The sequence below is a fragment of the Acomys minous genome (assembly GCF_964271855.1).
Source record: "Acomys minous genome assembly, chromosome: 13".
NCBI lineage: Eukaryota > Metazoa > Chordata > Mammalia > Rodentia > Muridae > Acomys > Acomys minous.
The window spans coordinates 109,088,329-109,106,085 of record NC_140495.1 but is presented as its reverse complement, the minus strand read 5'-3'; the positions used below and the strand labels follow the sequence as shown (position 1 = coordinate 109,106,085).

General features: G+C 52.9%; 1 protein-coding gene across 8 annotated transcripts in view; it reads left to right on the top strand.

Annotated features, from left to right (window-relative positions):
* Positions 1–17,757, top strand: part of ANKS1A (ankyrin repeat and sterile alpha motif domain containing 1A) — a 155,058-nt gene that overhangs the window by 69,173 nt on the left and 68,128 nt on the right. For all 8 annotated transcript variants that reach the window (XM_084754171.1, XM_084754174.1, XM_084754172.1 and 5 more), the window contains 7 exons: positions 864–1,160; positions 1,828–1,903; positions 2,121–2,222; positions 2,317–2,418; positions 5,416–5,612; positions 8,583–8,675; positions 13,183–13,303. In XM_084754171.1, the coding sequence (XP_084610297.1) occupies positions 864–1,160; positions 1,828–1,903; positions 2,121–2,222; positions 2,317–2,418; positions 5,416–5,612; positions 8,583–8,675; positions 13,183–13,303 (988 nt within the window). The remainder of the gene's footprint in view (positions 1–863; positions 1,161–1,827; positions 1,904–2,120; positions 2,223–2,316; positions 2,419–5,415; positions 5,613–8,582; positions 8,676–13,182; positions 13,304–17,757) is intronic.

The following is a 17,757-nucleotide window of genomic DNA, read 5'->3' as shown; positions in this document are numbered from 1 at the left end:
CTCAGTGGAGCACGAAACTGAAATGACTCGTATTCTGTGTTTGACAGTTAAAAAAGCCCAGAGTTCCCTGGTCTTACCCCAGACTCTGATTCCTTGAGACACAATTGGTAGGAGAGGCCCTCAGCCTGTGAGCTGAGTGGAGGGCAGGGCTGCTGTGGAATATTTTGCACCTCTCACATCAAGCATCCCCGGGCCCGAGGCTTCCTTATAGAAGGAGGCTCCCCCGTGTGCCCACTGTCTTATGCAGTAGAAACTGCGTGCATTGTCCCCTGTGTCCTTTTGCAGTAGGCATGGGGCAGGACAGGGTCCTAAGTCTCCCTCAGGCCTGAGCCTGGGCGTTCTTCCTCGGGAATGGCTGCTGGCTGCTACCCTGACAATGGTTTGCGGTGTGCTGCTTTGTTTCTGTCCCTGCTGGGTTGATTTGCATGCAAGAAGCCACGCAGATGACAGCCTCTGTGTAAAAAGCTCGCGTGGAAGGCTATGGGTGGTGAGCGAACCCAGAACCGGAGCCACAGCGCTGACAGAGAAGTGCTTGTAAAACCAGCTGAAGTTTAACATGAGGCAGTGGCAGTGGCAGGGTAGCCATGTGTGCCTAGTCCCCGCGGCCCTTCTCAAGTGCGCAGATAGATGCAGGCACCCAGAGTCGTGCACGTGCTCAAGGTGGTCCCCTCAGCAGGGACTGGGGCAGGTGGGGCCAGTGGGAGCAGTCAGGCCTGAGTGTGGAGGGCGGGGCCTAGATTCTGACGTAACTTCCCAAGTATTGCTGCTGTTCTTGTCTTAAATTTCAGTGGTTTTATGGGCGACAGTCCAGGCGCTGTTAGTCCCTCCCCACACCTTTCTGACCCGCTGATGTTGATTCTCAGAACAACGACAACGAGACTGCCCTGCACTGCGCGGCACAGTACGGCCACACGGAGGTGGTGAGGGCTCTGCTGGAGGAGCTCACGGACCCCACCATGCGCAACAACAAGTTCGAGACGCCCCTGGACCTGGCGGCGCTATACGGGCGGCTGGAGGTGGTGAAGCTGCTGCTGAGTGCACACCCCAACCTCCTGAGCTGCAGCACGAGGAAGCACACGCCCCTGCACTTAGCGGCCAGGAACGGCCACAAGGCGGTGGTGCAGGTCCTGCTGGACGCTGGCATGGATAGCAACTACCAGGTAGCAAGGCAGACATCTCTCCGGGCACTGGTACAATGCTGCCGGGCTGCGTGTGTTCAGCACGTTTCACATCACAGTTCACGTCACATTCATATGCTTCTGTTTGTCACCGTGGTCTGTTATGACATTTCAGAGGCAAATGAGCTCAGTTTAGTGGGTCTAGTGTTTTTTCTTGCTTCTTTTCAGGGTGTGACATATAGTCACTAAGCCTGAAAAGAAGTGCTTGTGGGCCATCTCAAAAAAGAAGGGCTCTTTACCTGCCTGAGCCTGCACTCCCGGGGCCTCTGCACTGTCCAAGCCTCCACAGCCAGTGCCGCTGAGCAGGCCTGTTAGACTGCTTCCATCAGTGCATCCTTAAGCCTGGTGTTGGCTCTCCCCTTGGGCCACTCGGGTCTTCTGTTCCCTCTCCCCAGGGAGGTGGAGCACGGGCAAGTTTCACTGATCACCATCCCTGCAAGCAGTAGGGATTCACACACACCCTGGCCCTCTGTAGCACACAGTGGTCTTGCTATGTGCACTTTGTTGGACTACAAGAAATGTTGAAGATGAGCCCCTACCCCAGGCGCTGTGTAGCTTAGTTGCCATCCTTCCTTCTCCATGTCCCATTTGTCATGTGACACAGCGACCGCTCTCATGACATGCTGCTGCGCTCTCGTTTGCCTTCCAGACGGAGATGGGCAGTGCTTTGCATGAGGCTGCTTTGTTTGGCAAGACCGATGTGGTGCAAATCCTGCTGGCGGCAGGTGAGGTCGGCAGCTGGTCCCATGTGCCGGGCGGTGTCTGAGCCCCACGGATGTGTGTGGTTAGAGGTGGGCAGCTTGGTCCTGGACCACCGGGCTGTGGACAGCTGTGAGTGAGGGGTGCTTGTTGTGCTGCTTGAGAGCTATGGAGTCCTTGGACGTGCCACCTCAGGGGCTGGCCTCAGAGTGCTCACCCCCCGGTCCCTGCTGTCCTCTCTAGGAATCGATGTCAACATAAAGGACAACCGCGGACTGACTGCCCTGGACACTGTCCGGGACCTGCCGTCTCAAAAAAGCCAGCAGATAGCCACTCTGATAGAAGGTACGCGTCACCGTGCTCGCTGCGCAGGGCCCAGCTGCGCTCACCACGGTGCTCCGAGTTGGCTGCAGCTTCTTTTCACTATCTTTCCTTACAGATCACATGACCGGAAAAAGAAGTGTGAAAGAGGTGGCTAAGACCTCCACAGCCCAGCTGCCTCTCCTCTCCGGCACAAACACCACAGCACCGATGTCTCAGGGTGAGATTCCTCGAAGCCTGAGGAGGGCTGGTCGTTCTGAGTTTTGGGGATTTGGTTTCTGGTTTTTTGAGACAGGGTCTCTCTGTGTGCTTCTGACTATGCTGGAACTCACTCTGTAGACCAGGCTGACCTCCAACTCACAGAGATCCACCAGCTTCTGCCTCCTGAGTCCTGGGATTACAGGTGTGCACCACCACGCCCAGCTGAGCTAGTCATGCTTGAGCAAAAGGAAACGTCTCAATTCAAGTGACACCTGCAGGGTTGTCAGGACTCAGGCGGCTCAGTCATCCCGTGCTGCCTGAGATGTCAGTGAGTGGAACCAGGTAGCTTTGCTGTGGGCATCATCTGTCCTTCTTTTCTCTTTTAATTTAAAAAAAAAAAATTAAGCCAGGCATGTGCCTTTAATTTCAGCACTTAAAAAACAAAAGCAGGCAGCTCTGTGAGTTCAGGGCCTGGTCTACATAGCTGGTTCTAGGCTAGCCAGGGCTGCCCAGTAAGACCCTGTCTTAAAAATAAAATTTTAAAAAGCAAAACAATCTGTATATTTTATGTATATGCATATGACCAGATATGCTCAGTGCATACATGCAGGAGCATGTATGTGTGTGCCGGGTGTGCTCATGTCCACTTGCATGTAGGAGTGAGGTATGTGTGTGCCCAGGTGTGCTCATGTGTACTGTACTGCATGCACACAGGAGTGTGTATGTATGTGCCCAGGTGTGCTCATGTGTACTGCATGCATGCAGGAGTGTGTGTGTGCGTGCCCAGGTGTGCTCATGTGTACTGCATGCATGCAGGAGTGTGTGTGTGCGTGCCCAGGTGTGCTCATGTGTACTGCATGCACGCAGGAGTGTGTGTGTGTGCCCAGGTGTGCTCATGTGTACTACATGCATGCAGGAGTGTGTGTGTTCGTGCCCAGGTGTGCTCATGTGTACTGCATGCACGCAGGAGTGTGTGTGTGTGTGTGCCCAGGTGTGCTCATGTGTACTGCATGCAGGCAGGGGTGTGTGTGTGCGTGCCCAGGTGTGCTCATGTGTACTGCATGCAGGCAGGAGTGTGTGTGTGCGTGCCCAGGTGTGCTCATGTGTACTGCATGCAGGCAGGAGTGTGTGTGCGTGCCCAGGTGTGCTCATGTGTACTGCATGCAGGCAGGAGTGTGTGTGTGCGTGCCCAGGTGTGCTCATGTGTACTGCATGCATGCAGGAGTGTGTGTGTGTGCATGCCCAGGTGTGCTCATGTGTACTGCATGCAGGCAGGAGTGTGTGTGTGCATGCCCAGGTGTGCTCATGTGTACTGCATGCATGCAGGAGTGTGTGTGTGTGTGTGCCCAGGTGTGCTCATGTGTACTGCATGCAGGCAGGAGTGTGTGTGTGCGTGCCCAGGTGTGCTCATGTGTACTGCATGCAGGCAGGAGTGTGTGTGTGCGTGCCCAGGTGTGCTCATGTGTACTGCATGCAGGCAGGAGTGTGTGTGTGCGTGCCCAGGTGTGCTCATGTGTACTGCATGCAGGCAGGAGTGTGTGTGTGCGTGCCCAGGTGTGCTCATGTGTACTGCATGCAGGCAGGAGTGTGCGTGCCCAGGTGTGCTCATGTGTACTGCATGCACGCAGGAGTGTGTGTGTGTGTGCCCAGGTGTGCTCATGTGTACTGCATGCAGGCAGGAGTGTGTGTGTGCGTGCCCAGGTGTGCTCATGTGTACTGCATGCAGGCAGCAGCTCATGGGAGTTGGACAGATGGTTGTGAGCTGGGAACTGACCCTTTACAAGGACAGTGAGTGCTCCTAATCCCTGAGCCCGGCTCTCCAGCCCCAGGACTGCTTTGTTTGGCCTCTACTTCTATAGGGATGTGTAACTGACAGGATCATCTCATGGTCCATTTAGATCTTGGTTTGGTGTTGCTTCTTATCCCAACACACATGACATCGCTTTGGGAACAGCTGGCTGGTTGTTGTGTACATGGCAGTTATGGCAACAAATGGTTGGTGTGAAGATGGCCAGGTGGTAGGTGGCCAGGTGGTCGGTGTTCATCATGAGTTTGCTGAGAAGCCTATGATGTCATAAATGACAAAGACAATAAATCCTAATTGACAATGTCCCCCACATGCAGATAGTAGTAAACAGTAGAACAACATGAAAAGAGGGGTCGCAACAGAGTGAAAGAAGGAGCACCCCCAGGTGCACTGCGCACACACAAACGCCCACGCCCATGCATGCACGCAGTCGCACGCACGCATGTGCACATGAACGTGCATGCATGTACATACTAGCACACACATGAACGCACGCTGCCCTTGACCTTGGACTCTGCCAGCAGTGGGGTTGATCTTTCACTGAGCCCTTAGCTTTCAAGGAGCTCACACTGATATTTGTGACAGCTCAAGCCACGCAGAGATCCCGTCTCTGACGGTGACTTTGTGGTCACGGTTGGATCCTGGTGCTGAGGAGACAGCCATTAAGTCATACAGCGCCTCATTTCAGAACGGCTTTGCTTTTCCCAAGTGTTTGCAACTTCCATTAAAGCATTAGTGTGGGCTCCGCGTGCAGAGGGAAACCCTGTCTCAAAAACAGAGGTGGAGGCTGGGCATGGCACACACCTTCAATCCCAGCACTTGGACAGTAGAGGCAGGCAGATGAGTTCAAGGCCAGCCTTGTCTACAGGGTGAGTCTGTGTTTTAAAAACAACCTAATTTAAAGCACTGCTCTTTGTTTTCAGTTGCACTTTGCTACATGTTCACACAGCATTGAGAGAGTGGGGAATTTCCCTTTGCTGGGAGTTGGACCCAGGGCTGTGCGCGCTCGGTTCGAGTTCTGCCACTAAGCTTCTCTCCTCTGTGCCGAGTTAGAGAGACCAGTCCCTGTCCTTAGCAGAGCCGTCATTTTCCACTGGGTTAGTGCTCCTCAAGGGCCATGCTGCAGAGGAATCCTTGCTTGGCTAGAGTGTCGGGAACCAGGGCTCTGCCCTCTTCACCGATGGCCTTGTCCTCTGTCCTCTCCTCCAGGGGATGTGGAGAAAGCAGTGGCTGAGCTGAGCGTTGATTTTGACACACGTGCTGAGGAGGAGGGTCCCTACGAGGCGCTGTACAACGCTGTGTCCTGCCATTCCTTGGATAGCACGGCCAGCGGGCGATCATCTGACCGAGACTCCATGAGCAAGGAGGCCGAGGCCACAGGAACAAGAGCTGCTGGAGTGAGGCCTGTAAGTGGCCCAGGCCTGAGCCTCCTGGGCACTGTGGTGGCAGCTGTGGGGTGCTGGCAAGTCTGGTACCTGAGCCTACCTGCTGTTGGCGGATGGGGGTGGGACAGACGGATTTCTTCCTGTCTCTCCTGCTCCGTGTGGTAAAATTACAGATCACGCTGAGGTGGACATTTGGCCAGTTTGCATCTCCATTCTCCCACCACCTTAGAGCAGATCCGAGTCCTTTGCTCTGGTTTAGCCTTGGCTGCTCAAGCCTTTGGGATCTTGCTGAGCGTGGTTTGTTTTCTCTCTGGCGAGCAGGAGGACCCAGTGACAGGAGTTCCCCCGTCCTGCTTGCCTTGCCAGCTATGCGAATGGGGTGGCCCTGTCCTGAAGAGAAGTACACAGACTTAATCAGACTGTGTGTGCACTTATCAGACATTATGTCTGGTGGGCGGCTCCTTGTTAGCCCTATTGCAGCTCATGAGGACAGCACCATTTCTCCTCGTGGTGGGCCCTCCTGCCTTGCTGCTGCCTCGTCCAACACTTGCTTTTACTTCCTGTCTTGTTCATGGGCCTTAGCACTCGTGACTTCCCCTCCCAAAGTCAGTACACCTACAGCTCTGACCCACTTTATTTCCACTTGTCAGAGTTCTCAGACCCTGATGTTTGTGTAATCTGCCCATTGCTGACAGGATCCCAGTGCTGGCCACCTTGCCTTAGACTTGGGGGGCATATGAGTTGGGGGATTTGCTTATGTGTTTGTTTTTCTGTTGGCCTTCCCTCCCTGCCTAGTTCTGGCAGGGCACAGGTCCTCCTTGGCTGCTCTGTGGCCTGGGAAAGGCCTAGAACTTCATGGGGTGTTCTTTGCTGGTGGCCTCCTTGCCCTGCTGCACTGTCTGAGTGTGGGTTTCAGGGTTCTCTCTGGTTTATGGCAGCCCAGCAGAGTAGGTGTGAGCAACCATTGCGGCACGTACACTCCATGGGAGTCGGGTGCTCGCCTGCTGTGACGAGCACACACTGAGTAATAATACCCTGTAGCTGTGGACAGTTCCAAGTCTTCCCTGTTGGCATAGGTGTCTCCCAGTAGGGGGCGCTAGTGCCTTTGCTAGGAGCCACAGTGTCCTGCAGTGAGCGGTTGTGCTTAGGCCAGAGCATGCTTTGCCGCCTGTGCGCAAATGTTGTAGCCATTCTTCTTGTTCTCTGACGCCTGGCTCACTGTGGCCAAGACCTCAGTTGCAGGTGGATGGCACGGTGATGGCAGCAGATAGTCTGTGTGTGCCCCAGACCTGGCTCAGAGTTGGCACCTCAGAGAAGGAGAGGCCCGTGGGTGCTCTGGTCTCCTTCTGGTGTCTCCTGTGGCCCTGCTTTCTCTGGGAAGGCTTATGAGGTGGGCCATCCCTATTATTTCATCTCCTGCCGCACTGGTGTCCCGAGGCTGCTGGCTTCGTGATGGGTGAGCGCCTGTCCCTCTGTGCATGGTGCGCTGAGTAGGCCTGTTCCAGGCCTCATAGAACAAGGAGGAGTGGAAGAGGGAGCCCCGCCCCAGGGAGCACCCAGTCCAAACAGCACTGGCTCAGCAAGCACATCAAGTTGTCCTAACATTGCTGTTGATCCAGCTACCTCTGGAGGCCCCTGGAAGGACTAAGTGACGGAGGCTGGTGTGACGCAGGCAAGCATCTTGAACAGAAAGGTCCTGTGTGCCAGAACCCATTACAGCTGACTTTGCAGATTTCTCTGGGAAATCGCTACCATTCCACGTTCCAAACCTCACCTGCGTTAGCAACATAGAACTGACCTGGGGCCAGCCCGGCCCAGCTCCCCTGGGCAGGGGCCCCAGCACTGCAGAAAACGGTGGGAAAGCACAGGTGCAATGGCTTCCCAGCCTTCGGCCGTGCCACACAAGGGTCCTCAATTGTCTAACACTGGTTCACCTGTTACTCTTCAGTGAGTTCCTTGCTGTGGGGTAGGGTTCAAACTACAGCCCGGTGACAGGAACCTGTGTCTTTGAAGGTTTGTTTTAGAATCTAGCCACATGGACCATTTGCCTGTAATCGCGGCAGAGCTGAGTGAGAAGCCTAGTATAGTTGCTTTTGGTCCTTTCAGAACAAGCTTGCCCGTCTCTGGCCTAAAGAAACTGGTGCTTGTGTTCCTGCAAGTGGCACACAGGAGCCCCTAGAACCTTATACTTATACTTATTATTATTAATATTATTATTTAAAGAGGTGATTAAAAACAAGAGAAGTGCTGGACATGGTGGTGCACACCTTTAATCCCAGCACTCAGAGGCAGAGACGGAGGCAGGCAGATCTCTGAGTTTGAGGCCAGCCTGGTCTACAGAGAAAGTTCCAGAACAGCCAAGGCTATACATTGAGACCCTATCAACAAACAAACAAACAAAAGACCCCACAAAAACAACAACCAAGAGCTGTTTTGTTTTCAATTGAGGTAACCTCACATTCCTGGGCTCACGCTTCCCCAGCCTTGGCCTCCTGACTGAAACTCCTAGTGTTAGATTGATGTGGGCTCCTTGGCTGATGAGTGGGGACAGTCACTAGCACAGCGCTGGGGCCTGACTGAGCACACGTGCTCCCACTTTGGCAGCTCTGCCTGTTGCTTCACCAGGAGGCTTGGTTCTAGAAGAGATGGGTCTTTTAATCTCATGTTTCTTCTTTTCAGTGGGCACCGAAAGGTGAGCCTCTGCTTTTTGTTTTCATTGTTTTGTGTCTCAGATTCTTGTGCCAGCGAGGCCACTGTGAGCCTTCTGTGCTATTCTCCTCCAGGCCTGGTTGAGGAGGGAGGTGTTTATGATCTTTGCCTCAGACGTCAGAAACTCTGGCTCTCCATCTTCTCGGGGACTGACCTTAACTTTAGTGTCAGGGGAAATTCTTTATATAATTCTTTTTATTCCTAAGGACTAAAATAAGAGTAAACCAAAAAGACAAAAACTTGAAAAAGAGAGATAGTAGACTATTTATTTTTATTCTGCAGAGGGAACGTCCGCCGCCTCCAGCAAAGCCGCCCCCTGACGAAGAGGAGGAAGACCGTGTAGAGAAGAAGTATTTGCCACTGACAGCCTCTGAGGTAAAGGCTTATGGGTTATCCCGTCGCTGGCGTAGCGTTTGTTAGATGGTAGATGAGTGTGCTCAGAGGAGGCTTTGTTTTCTCCTTCCTTTCTAAGGTTCTTTGTGTGTGTGCGTGTGTGTATGTGTACCACACGCCTACCTGGTGCCTGTGCAGGTCAGATGAGGGCATCAGCTCACCTGGATCTGGAGTTACAGACAGTTGTGAGCACCATGTAGGTGCTGGGATTTGAACCTGGGTCCTCTGGAAGAGCAGCCAGTGCTCTTCACTGCTGAGCCATCTCTCCAGCCCTGAGACTGAACCCAGAGGCTTGTGCATGCCAAGCAAGTACTCTTCCACAGAGCCATCCCAGCCTATGTTATTTCAGGGGAAGAGGGTTGTTGCATTTGTGTGTGGTGTGAGCCATATACTTAAGTGCATGGTGTGGGTGTGTTCAGCCATGCACCTTCAGGCCAGCCTCTGAAGACACTGAACTGTGAGTGTCTTCTTTGTCTTCCTGCCACGCCCCATGGGAAGCACAGCCAGCTGTTGTCTGGCTGGCCCAGCTGGACAGTCTGACTTTCTCTTTTACATCTGTGTTGTGATTTGACACAAGGCACCAAGTGTCTTGTCCTTGCCACTGTATGAACAGTACCACGGTGTCAAGGTTTGGTGGCTGGGCTCCTTTCACCACTTCCTGTAAAGACTCTGTCTGGGCATGAACTAGGTCACAAGTGACAATTAGAAAAGATAGAGGCAGGCTGGAGAGATGGCTCAGTGGTTAAGAGCACTGACTGCTTTTCCAGAGGACCAGCAACCACATGGTGGCTCATAACATTTATAATATGATCTGATGCCTTTTTCTGGCATGCAGGTGTACATGCAGACAGAGCACTCACATAAGTAAATAAAATCTTTTTTAAAAAAAAGAAAAGATAGAGGCATTGGGTCTAGTTAATTTTGCTGTGTGATATTCATGTTATTTTCAAATTTTTTTAAATAATAAAGTTTATAAAATTAAATTTTAAAAAAGACATAGGATATATATGCTAAGGGTGGGAAGGAAAGGGGTGGTTATTTGAAACAATCTGCCATTTTAAAAAATATTTTTATTATGTTGTAGTGTGTGGGGTCAGAGGACAGAGTTCTTTCCTTCCATCATGTGGTTCGGGGGACTGAACACAGGTTGTCAGGTGTGGAAGCCATCTCACACGTGGGGTATCTGTGTGTGTGAGAGTCATCTTAGGAAATGCTTCCTAATGCCTGGCGTTCTAGTCAGCTGACCCGACACAGCTGGTTTTGGAACCATGAGACTGGGAGCGCTGAGCTTGCTCTCTGCTATTATGGTGGGCACGAGCATTGAGGAGATAGGCGCTGAGTCTTCCTTCTCTTAACGAGCCAGGTGGGGTTTTTAGTCGTGCGTTTTATGCACATGAGTGTTTTCCCCTGCATGTCTATCTGTCTGTGCATCACATCTGTGCCTGGTGTCCTGAGAAGCCAAAGAGCCCATGAGATCAGGTGGAACTGGAGTTACAGAGGCTTGTGGGCCAGCTGCGGGTGCTGGGGCCTACCCTCCCGGCCTTGCGCAGGAGCAGCGGCCAGCTGCGGGTGCTGGGGCCTACCCTCCCGGCCTTCCACAGGAGCACTGGCCCAGCTGTGGGTGCTGGGGCCTACCCTCCCGGCCTTCCACAGGAGCACTGGCCCAGCTGTGGGTGCTGGGGCCTACCCTCCCGGCCTTGCGCAGGAGCACTGGCCCAGCTGTGGGTGCTGGGGCCTACCCTCCCGGCCTTCCACAGGAGCACTGGCCCAGCTGTGGGTGCTGGGGCCTACCCTCCCGGCCTTCCACAGGAGCACTGGCCCAGCTGTGGGTGCTGGGGCCTACCCTCCCGGCCTTCCACAGGAGCACTGGCCCAGCTGTGGGTGCTGGGGCCTACCCTCCCGGCCTTCCACAGGAGCACTGGCCCAGCTGTGGGTGCTGGGACCTTTGTCTCCAGCTCTCTCAAAACTTTAGAACTAAACCTCATACTGAGACACTGATATCATTTAACTCTAGAGCATTTTATCTTGTTTGTGGTACAGAGAAGAGTCAAGCCTGCACCTCTCTGGTGCTGAGAAGGCTTTATGACCAAGCCAAACTTGAGGTTGTGTGTTTGTCACTCATGTGACCCAGTGTTTGATGGTGGGAGAGTTTATTCAAGTAATGATCCCATCATGATGTCAGACATGAGACCACACACACACACACACACACACACACACACACACACACACGAAAGGTTTACACCCCTTATGCCTCATGATGGGCTGCCAGCTGCCATGGGGGTAGCCATGGTCTCCTCAGTCATGGGTCTTCTCAGCCACCCCGTACCCTAGCTGAATTCTCCAAGGCACGGTTGGGTGATGGCTACTGGCAGCCCCTCTATGGGCCAGCAGTGCTGAAGAGCAGACAGTGCTCCTGGAGGAGGGGAAGAAGATCTGGGAGCACTTTCGGGAGAAACGGGACTGCCACTGTTGCCAGGGCTGCCTCTCTGGGAGGAGGATGGCTGGCAGAAAAGGCCAGTGCTGCCTGTGAAGAACAGGTGGGAACTAGCGGGAGGGGCTGGAGAGGGGGCAGAGGGGGAAGAGGGCGGGAGTGCTCATTAGGCACCTGGGGAAGGAAGACGATGCAACTTGGAGGGAGGAAAAGTGAGGCCAGTCTGGATTAGAGTCTGTTGAGCTGTGTTGAATGGCCTTAGCTTTGCTGTGAACTTTGAGTGACCTCAGACAGCTCCCCTGCCCTTCCTGAGTTTCACTCTGACTGTGCCTGGGGGCCTGGCCGTGGCGGCTGATAGGACTCTGCTCACACTTGTCCTGCCTGGTGGACTCACGTGCCGCTGTGAGTCTGCTTCCTGCCCCGCATTGCTCACCTGTCGGTTCCCCATCAGGGAAGCCTGCCTGGGCCTGGGTGAGAAGAAACACAGGGAATCAAGTTCCCAGAGCTCTGCCTGGGATCCTGTGTAGCAAACCTGCCGAGCACAGCGTCCTCTTAGCAGAGCCTGTGGTGTTGACAGGTGTGAACTACTTAGTGGTCCCTCTTTGCACTGTCCCTGTGATCCTCTGAGAGAGACTTAGAATAATGGCTACCAGCACAAAGAGCCTTGGGGGCCAGATGGCTGGCTCTGCGGCCAGCTGTGCTCAGAGCTCTAGAGTTCAAGACTGGGAGTGCTGCCCTCTCCTCAGGAGAAGCGCGTAAGAGGTGTCTGTGTGTGCAAGGAGCTCTGCTTGTCGGCTCTGCTGCGCTGTTAGGTGAGAGTCGTTCCCAGGCTGTAGCCATCACTTCAAACAGCTCTGGGAGTTTGTGCTCTGGCTTCACTGCTGGTGTGTGATTATTCAATGACCAGAATTACTAGAGCAGGATCTCCATGCCCACCACACACTCACATGTGCGCACACACACACACACACACACACACACACACACACACACACACACACACACACATGCGTACATACACCATGCCTCCAGCATTGTGGTTTTACCATCTGGGCTCCAATGCCGAGGCTAGCCCCTGATGCCCACCTAGCTGAAGCCCTGTAGCTGATGTGGCTCCTGTATGGGAGAAATCTGCCCTGCCCAATAGACAGCTGCTGTGCCCCAGAATCCACTCCACTGGTTGTGACTCTCAAGACTGGAGGGGATGGAAGTCACTTACCCTGTTTCAGGAGCTAGCTTTAGGGCGCCCATTCCCAAGACTCTAGGATCCATGAAGAGGTGGGTGGGTTGCTGTGAGTTCAAGGCCAGCCTGGCATACACAGTGAGTTCTAGGCCAGCCAGGGACAGAGCAGGGAAGCACGGGAACGCCAGTGTGGTTTAGAACCTGTGAAGTGCTCAACACCAGGAGAGTTTTGTTTGCCTTTGGGGAGGATTTGTGCGTGTCAGAGAAGCAGCATGGAGAAACAGGACAAGTTACGGTGTAGCTTAAGTAACTGCTAGGAAAGTGTTCTCCACAGAAAACACTAGAGAGAGGGAAGCAGAGGAGAGAGGCGTGGATTTTACCTCCTTTTGAAGGATAAAGTGGGGCAAAAAAAATGGTTCAGTGAGTCAGACTGGCAATTTCATATACAGGAATTGTCTTACCTGCCTCTGGGTGTTTTATAAAGAAATGAGATTTATTCGGCTCACAGCTCCACAATTCCAAGATAAAGCAGCTCTGTCTGTTCATTAGGTTCTGGAGAGGGGAGTTTGAGCTGCGGGGCAGCACGGCAGGTGTGTAGTGCCGCGTGAGCTACAGCTCCGCTCAGGAGTGGGTCCGTTGAGAGCGGCACTCCTAAGGACCATCCACGCGCCACACCTCGCCTCTTCCAGGGTCCACTTCCCATCCTTGCCGCACTGGACACCAGGCTCCCAGCACGGTAGCCTTGGGCGTGCGCCAGAGCCTGCCTTCCCTTCCCTCCCCTCCCCTGTGCCCTGCGGTGCAAGGTGGTGAGACGTGGAGCTGTCTTGCATACCACCTGTTCCCAACGGGTTCTGGGTGTTTCTATCTCCTAGGGCCTGGCTGTGAGACCCAGGGTTCAGAACAGCGCCTCCCGGGAAGAGGAGGAGCACCCATATGAGCTGCTGCTTACAGCAGAGACCAAGAAGCTGGGAAGCATGGACGGGAGGACTAAAGGTATGCCCGCCTCGCCCCCTCGGCCCGCCTCACCCCTGCGGTGTAGGGAAGGATGGTGGAGAGCAGGTGCTGCAGCTGTAGGGTCTGGAGTGTGTGTGGAGAGACCTGGGGTCATCCTGGTTCAGTACCTGGACTCCATGCCTCTAGCTGGATGGGGTGCTGAGCCAGGTTAGGGCCCCCGGTGACAATGTGGGAGAGGGACAGGAAGCACCTCTATGTGACGAGTTAGAGCCTATAGTATTAGCCTAGCAAACTAGGTGATAGCATTGTGGCCTCTGTGGGTCCTGACCTCAGGGCGCACACAGGTGCAGTGCTTTGTGTGTGCACCTGCTTGTAATGTTCGTGTGGTATTGGCAGGATCCGTTCTGGATATATGTTCTGGCCCTGCAGGGGAGGGGCAGTGTGCGAAGGCACCAGGCTGGCTAGTCAGAGTGTCTGAAGGGGGCCTTGCCTGCCCCGCTCCCCACTCCTGTAGCTGTGGGGTACTCCACTGTGCATGCCTAGTGTCTCCTGTTGGTTCTGTCAGCTCGCAGTCCCTAAGTCCCCTGTGTTACCCGTTGGCCAGATATGCAGCACACTGCCTCTTGTCCTGTTCAGAGGTCTCCCTTGGGCATGGAGGAACTTTTTGGTCATATTCATGGTAGTTATTTTGTGTCGTGTAGTTTCCATTTGGAACTTTTCTAAAAAGGCTGTGATTTAGATGCAGTGAAGTTCCTCAGTGTTTGTACACAGTGTATGAGTTTCTGAAAAAGATGTAATTGCCCTCCATAGCTAAAATGGAGGAATGTCTGAGCACAGTAAGGAGTCTTCCTCTGTCCCTCTGTGTCCCCTTGCCCACTGCCCTGGAGACAGTGCCTCTGAGGGCAGGGCAGGGACTGGCCTTTTCCACATGTTATGTGAGTGGAGTCACTCGGTGTGCACCCGACTGCACTGCACACAGCAACCATTGGTGCTGCCTTTCCAGTCATGTGTCCCGTATCATTGCTGGGCTATGTCCCTTTATAGAGGTATACATACCTTGGTCTGTCCATCCCCCCCCCCCACGGACACTCGGTCACTTTCAGTTTTCAACAGTTGCAGGTAAAATTGCTTTATGTTCCCACACAGCTTTTCATATAGTGTGGACATAGGTTCTCGTGCGCTGGGTGAACACATGATTGTGGGGCAAGGGCTCCGGGCTCACGGCAGAGCAGTGCTCTTAAAGAAGCCGCTCAGCCACGTGCAAAGTGCCACACCGCCCTGGCCCCTGTGCAGTGTGCCGTTTCAGCACCAGGTCTCTTAAGCTTCGGCTATCAAGGAGAGCTGTGGCCTCTGCCTGCGGCTTTATTGCCTTCCCCACTGAGTGACTGTGTGGCTCCCAGTCAGGCCTGCTGCTCACTTCACAAGTGGCTCGGCTTGCGCTCTGTTGCCAAGTTGTGAGATCTCCATGTATTTTTGACATAAATTCTTTTTTGTCTTTTTGAGACAAAGATGTAGCCCCGACTGGCCTCAGTCATGGCAGTCCCCTGCCTCAGTGCCGAGTGCTATGATCACAGTGTGCTCATTTTTTATCATCATCATCATCATTATTATTATTCATTTTGAACATTTGTTTTTGTTTCTTATATTTTGAGACCGTCTTATTATTATAGTCCAAGTTGGCCTTGAACTCTCAGTGATTCCCCTGCCTCAACCTCCCAAGTGCTAGCCTGATCTGTGCCACCCTACCCCGCTGACTTCTTCATTGAACGTGCTTTTTTCTCAATTTGTGACCATCTTTACGGTGGCTTTTGAAATCTTAATTTTGGAGAAGTTACTTTGTTCTTTTCTGATGGATAAGATCATAAGTTATTTTGGTATATGTGTGTATGGGTTGTGTGGGGGATGTGTGTGTGAGGGGGTGTAGTGTGTGAGTGTGTGGATGGGTGTGTGGGAGTATAAATGTGTATATGGATGGGTATGGGGTGTGAGTGTGTGCATGATGTATGTGAGAGTGGGGGGGTGGAGTGGGGTGGGGGGTGCCTTTCCTGCGTGTACATGCACATGTGGGTGGGTGCAGAGACTGGAGTTGGTGTCAAGTGTCTTCCTCAGTTGTGTTCTACTTATTTATTTACTTACTTTTGAGACTGGGTCTCACTGGGTGCCCCTGGCTGTGCTCGCCCACCCCCAGCTGCTGCTGTAGCCGGGCACACCACACTTGGCATTTTCTAGCTCGTGCTCAAGATTCTCACTCGGGTCTTGATCTTATGCAGCCGACACATTACACACTGAGCCATCTCCAGCCCCTCTGCCATTTTTTCCTTGTACTTTCTTTTAGAAATATTCTAGCTTTAAGTTTGGTACTTAAGGATGTATTCTGTTTTGAGGTAACTTTTAAGTGTGCATATCCTGCTGTGTCAGCTGCTTGCTGAAACCTCTTTTTCCTCATTGAATTACCTTTGTAATGTTGCTATTACTCAGGAAGTCTTGTGTACTCCGGTTCTGTGGTCTCACCTTTTACACTCAGAACCAGTTGGTTTCCACCCACGCTCCTGCGGGTGCATTCTTGATCTAGCATATTAGATTAAGGCATGATCTAGGCATAATAATCCCAGCACTCTGGACACCGAGGCAGGGGGACCACTGTGAGTTCAGAGCTAAAGGTCATGTGAAGCTACAGTGTGGGCCCTTTTCTAAAAAGACCATGGAAATTAACTTTGGGCGAACAGGGCTGTGCGTTTGAAGATGGCGCTTCATGAAGAAAGAGGGTGATTCTTTCAGGCGCCTTATGTGGGTTGCCCACACATAGCCGGCTCAGAGTTTCAAGTTAGGGGACAGAAGACACTGAGGCTGCCTCCTGGCTGCCACAGGCCTCACTGGAGCCTCTCTGCCCCAAGCTCAGGAGTTTACCCACTCCTGGGGGCTTCGAAAGGGGACTTGCACTCTCTCACCTGCCCCTCTGCTCCTTGCTGCTCTGCCCTGCTTGGCTGTTGAGAGTGTGCGCTATGGGCAGCCTGTTTAATTGAGCCATAGTGTGTGGCACCCTGTCTGCAGGCTAGCTCTTTGGCGTGGCTCACTGGAGCCTTCAGACAATGGGGTGAGGCATTCACTGTGAAAACAGGCTTGCTGGTTTCTCAGAGGCCTGAAGGTCCTGTCAGCGAGTGGAGGCCACTGGCGCGGAAGTGAGGCAGTCCGAGCCTGCTGTGGGTTAGTTCATGCTAAGTCCTTCTTCCCTCTCCATTAACGCCATTACTGTACGCCATTTATGAGTGAGCTGATCTGTCTCCAAAGGTAATGTTTATGTGAGCGTTAATGGGACAGCTTGAGCCTACTTTAGTCTGTAGTGTGGGGTGGAGCAGGATAGCTTTTGAACTGCCTTGTTAATTAGACTGGTATATACCCACTAACAAGAAAAAGAAAGCAGCCATTACAAAAATAGATAGTGTGCTAAGGCTCCACTTGCCTCTTTGTTCTTGGCTGCGTTGTAAGGGCGCGGCCCAGTCTGGCCGTCGCTGTCTTCATGCGGTGGTGGTGGCTATGAAACAGTCACACTTCTGTTTGACTCACAACAGAATCACGTGTGACAAAGGACCTTGAGAACTTTTAAAATATACTTCATTTGTCTGTAGATCATGGTTCCAGTTTTGTCTGGTTCTTAAGTGTCAGCCTATTCTTTCTTAATCCCCGCTAAATCTCTCAGTTTTCATTTCCAGTTAGTAGATGTACATGTCACTGTGGTGGGGCCACCCAGAGAGTGGACTCTGTAGATGGCTGGTGGCTCAGACATAGTGCGCCCCTGGTGGAGGACCCACTTCAGTCCGCTCACAGCCATGTTATCCCGGTCCAGGGTCCAGTGCCACCTTCTGGCCTTTTTGAGCACTTGCACACACATGGCATACACTCTTACAGATACATTTACAGATACAGATATAAATTAAGAAACAGTTCTTCAGCAAGTGCTGGGGAGCTAGCTCCACCGGACATACCTTGCAAGGAGAAGTACCTGATTCTGATCAGCAGAACCCGTGTAAAGATGCCAAACATGGAAACATGAGGGTTTTCTTTATTTCCTTTCCTTTATTTGGGGAGGAAGGTTGCAAGACAGGGTGGCTCTGTGTGGCTCTGGCTGTCCTGGAACTCACTGTGTAGACGAAGCTAGCCTCAAACTCACAGAGACCCACCTGCCTCTGCTGAAATTAAAGGCATGGGCTACTACTGCCTGGTTGATAACATGAATTTCTAATACCAGTCAATACCAGAGAGGTAGAAGCAGGAGACCCTCAGCCAGCCTGGCCTAATGGTGAACCCCCAGGTTCTGTGAGAGACCCAGTCTCACAGGATCTGAATTGAAGAATAGTGCCGAGGTTGACTGCTGGGTGTCAGCGTGAAAAGACATGCCAGCACATGTGCTTTAAAAACAAAATGGGGCCAGAGAGATGGCCCAGAGGTAAAGAGCACTGGCTGCTCTTCCAGAGGTCCTGAGTTCAATTCCCAGA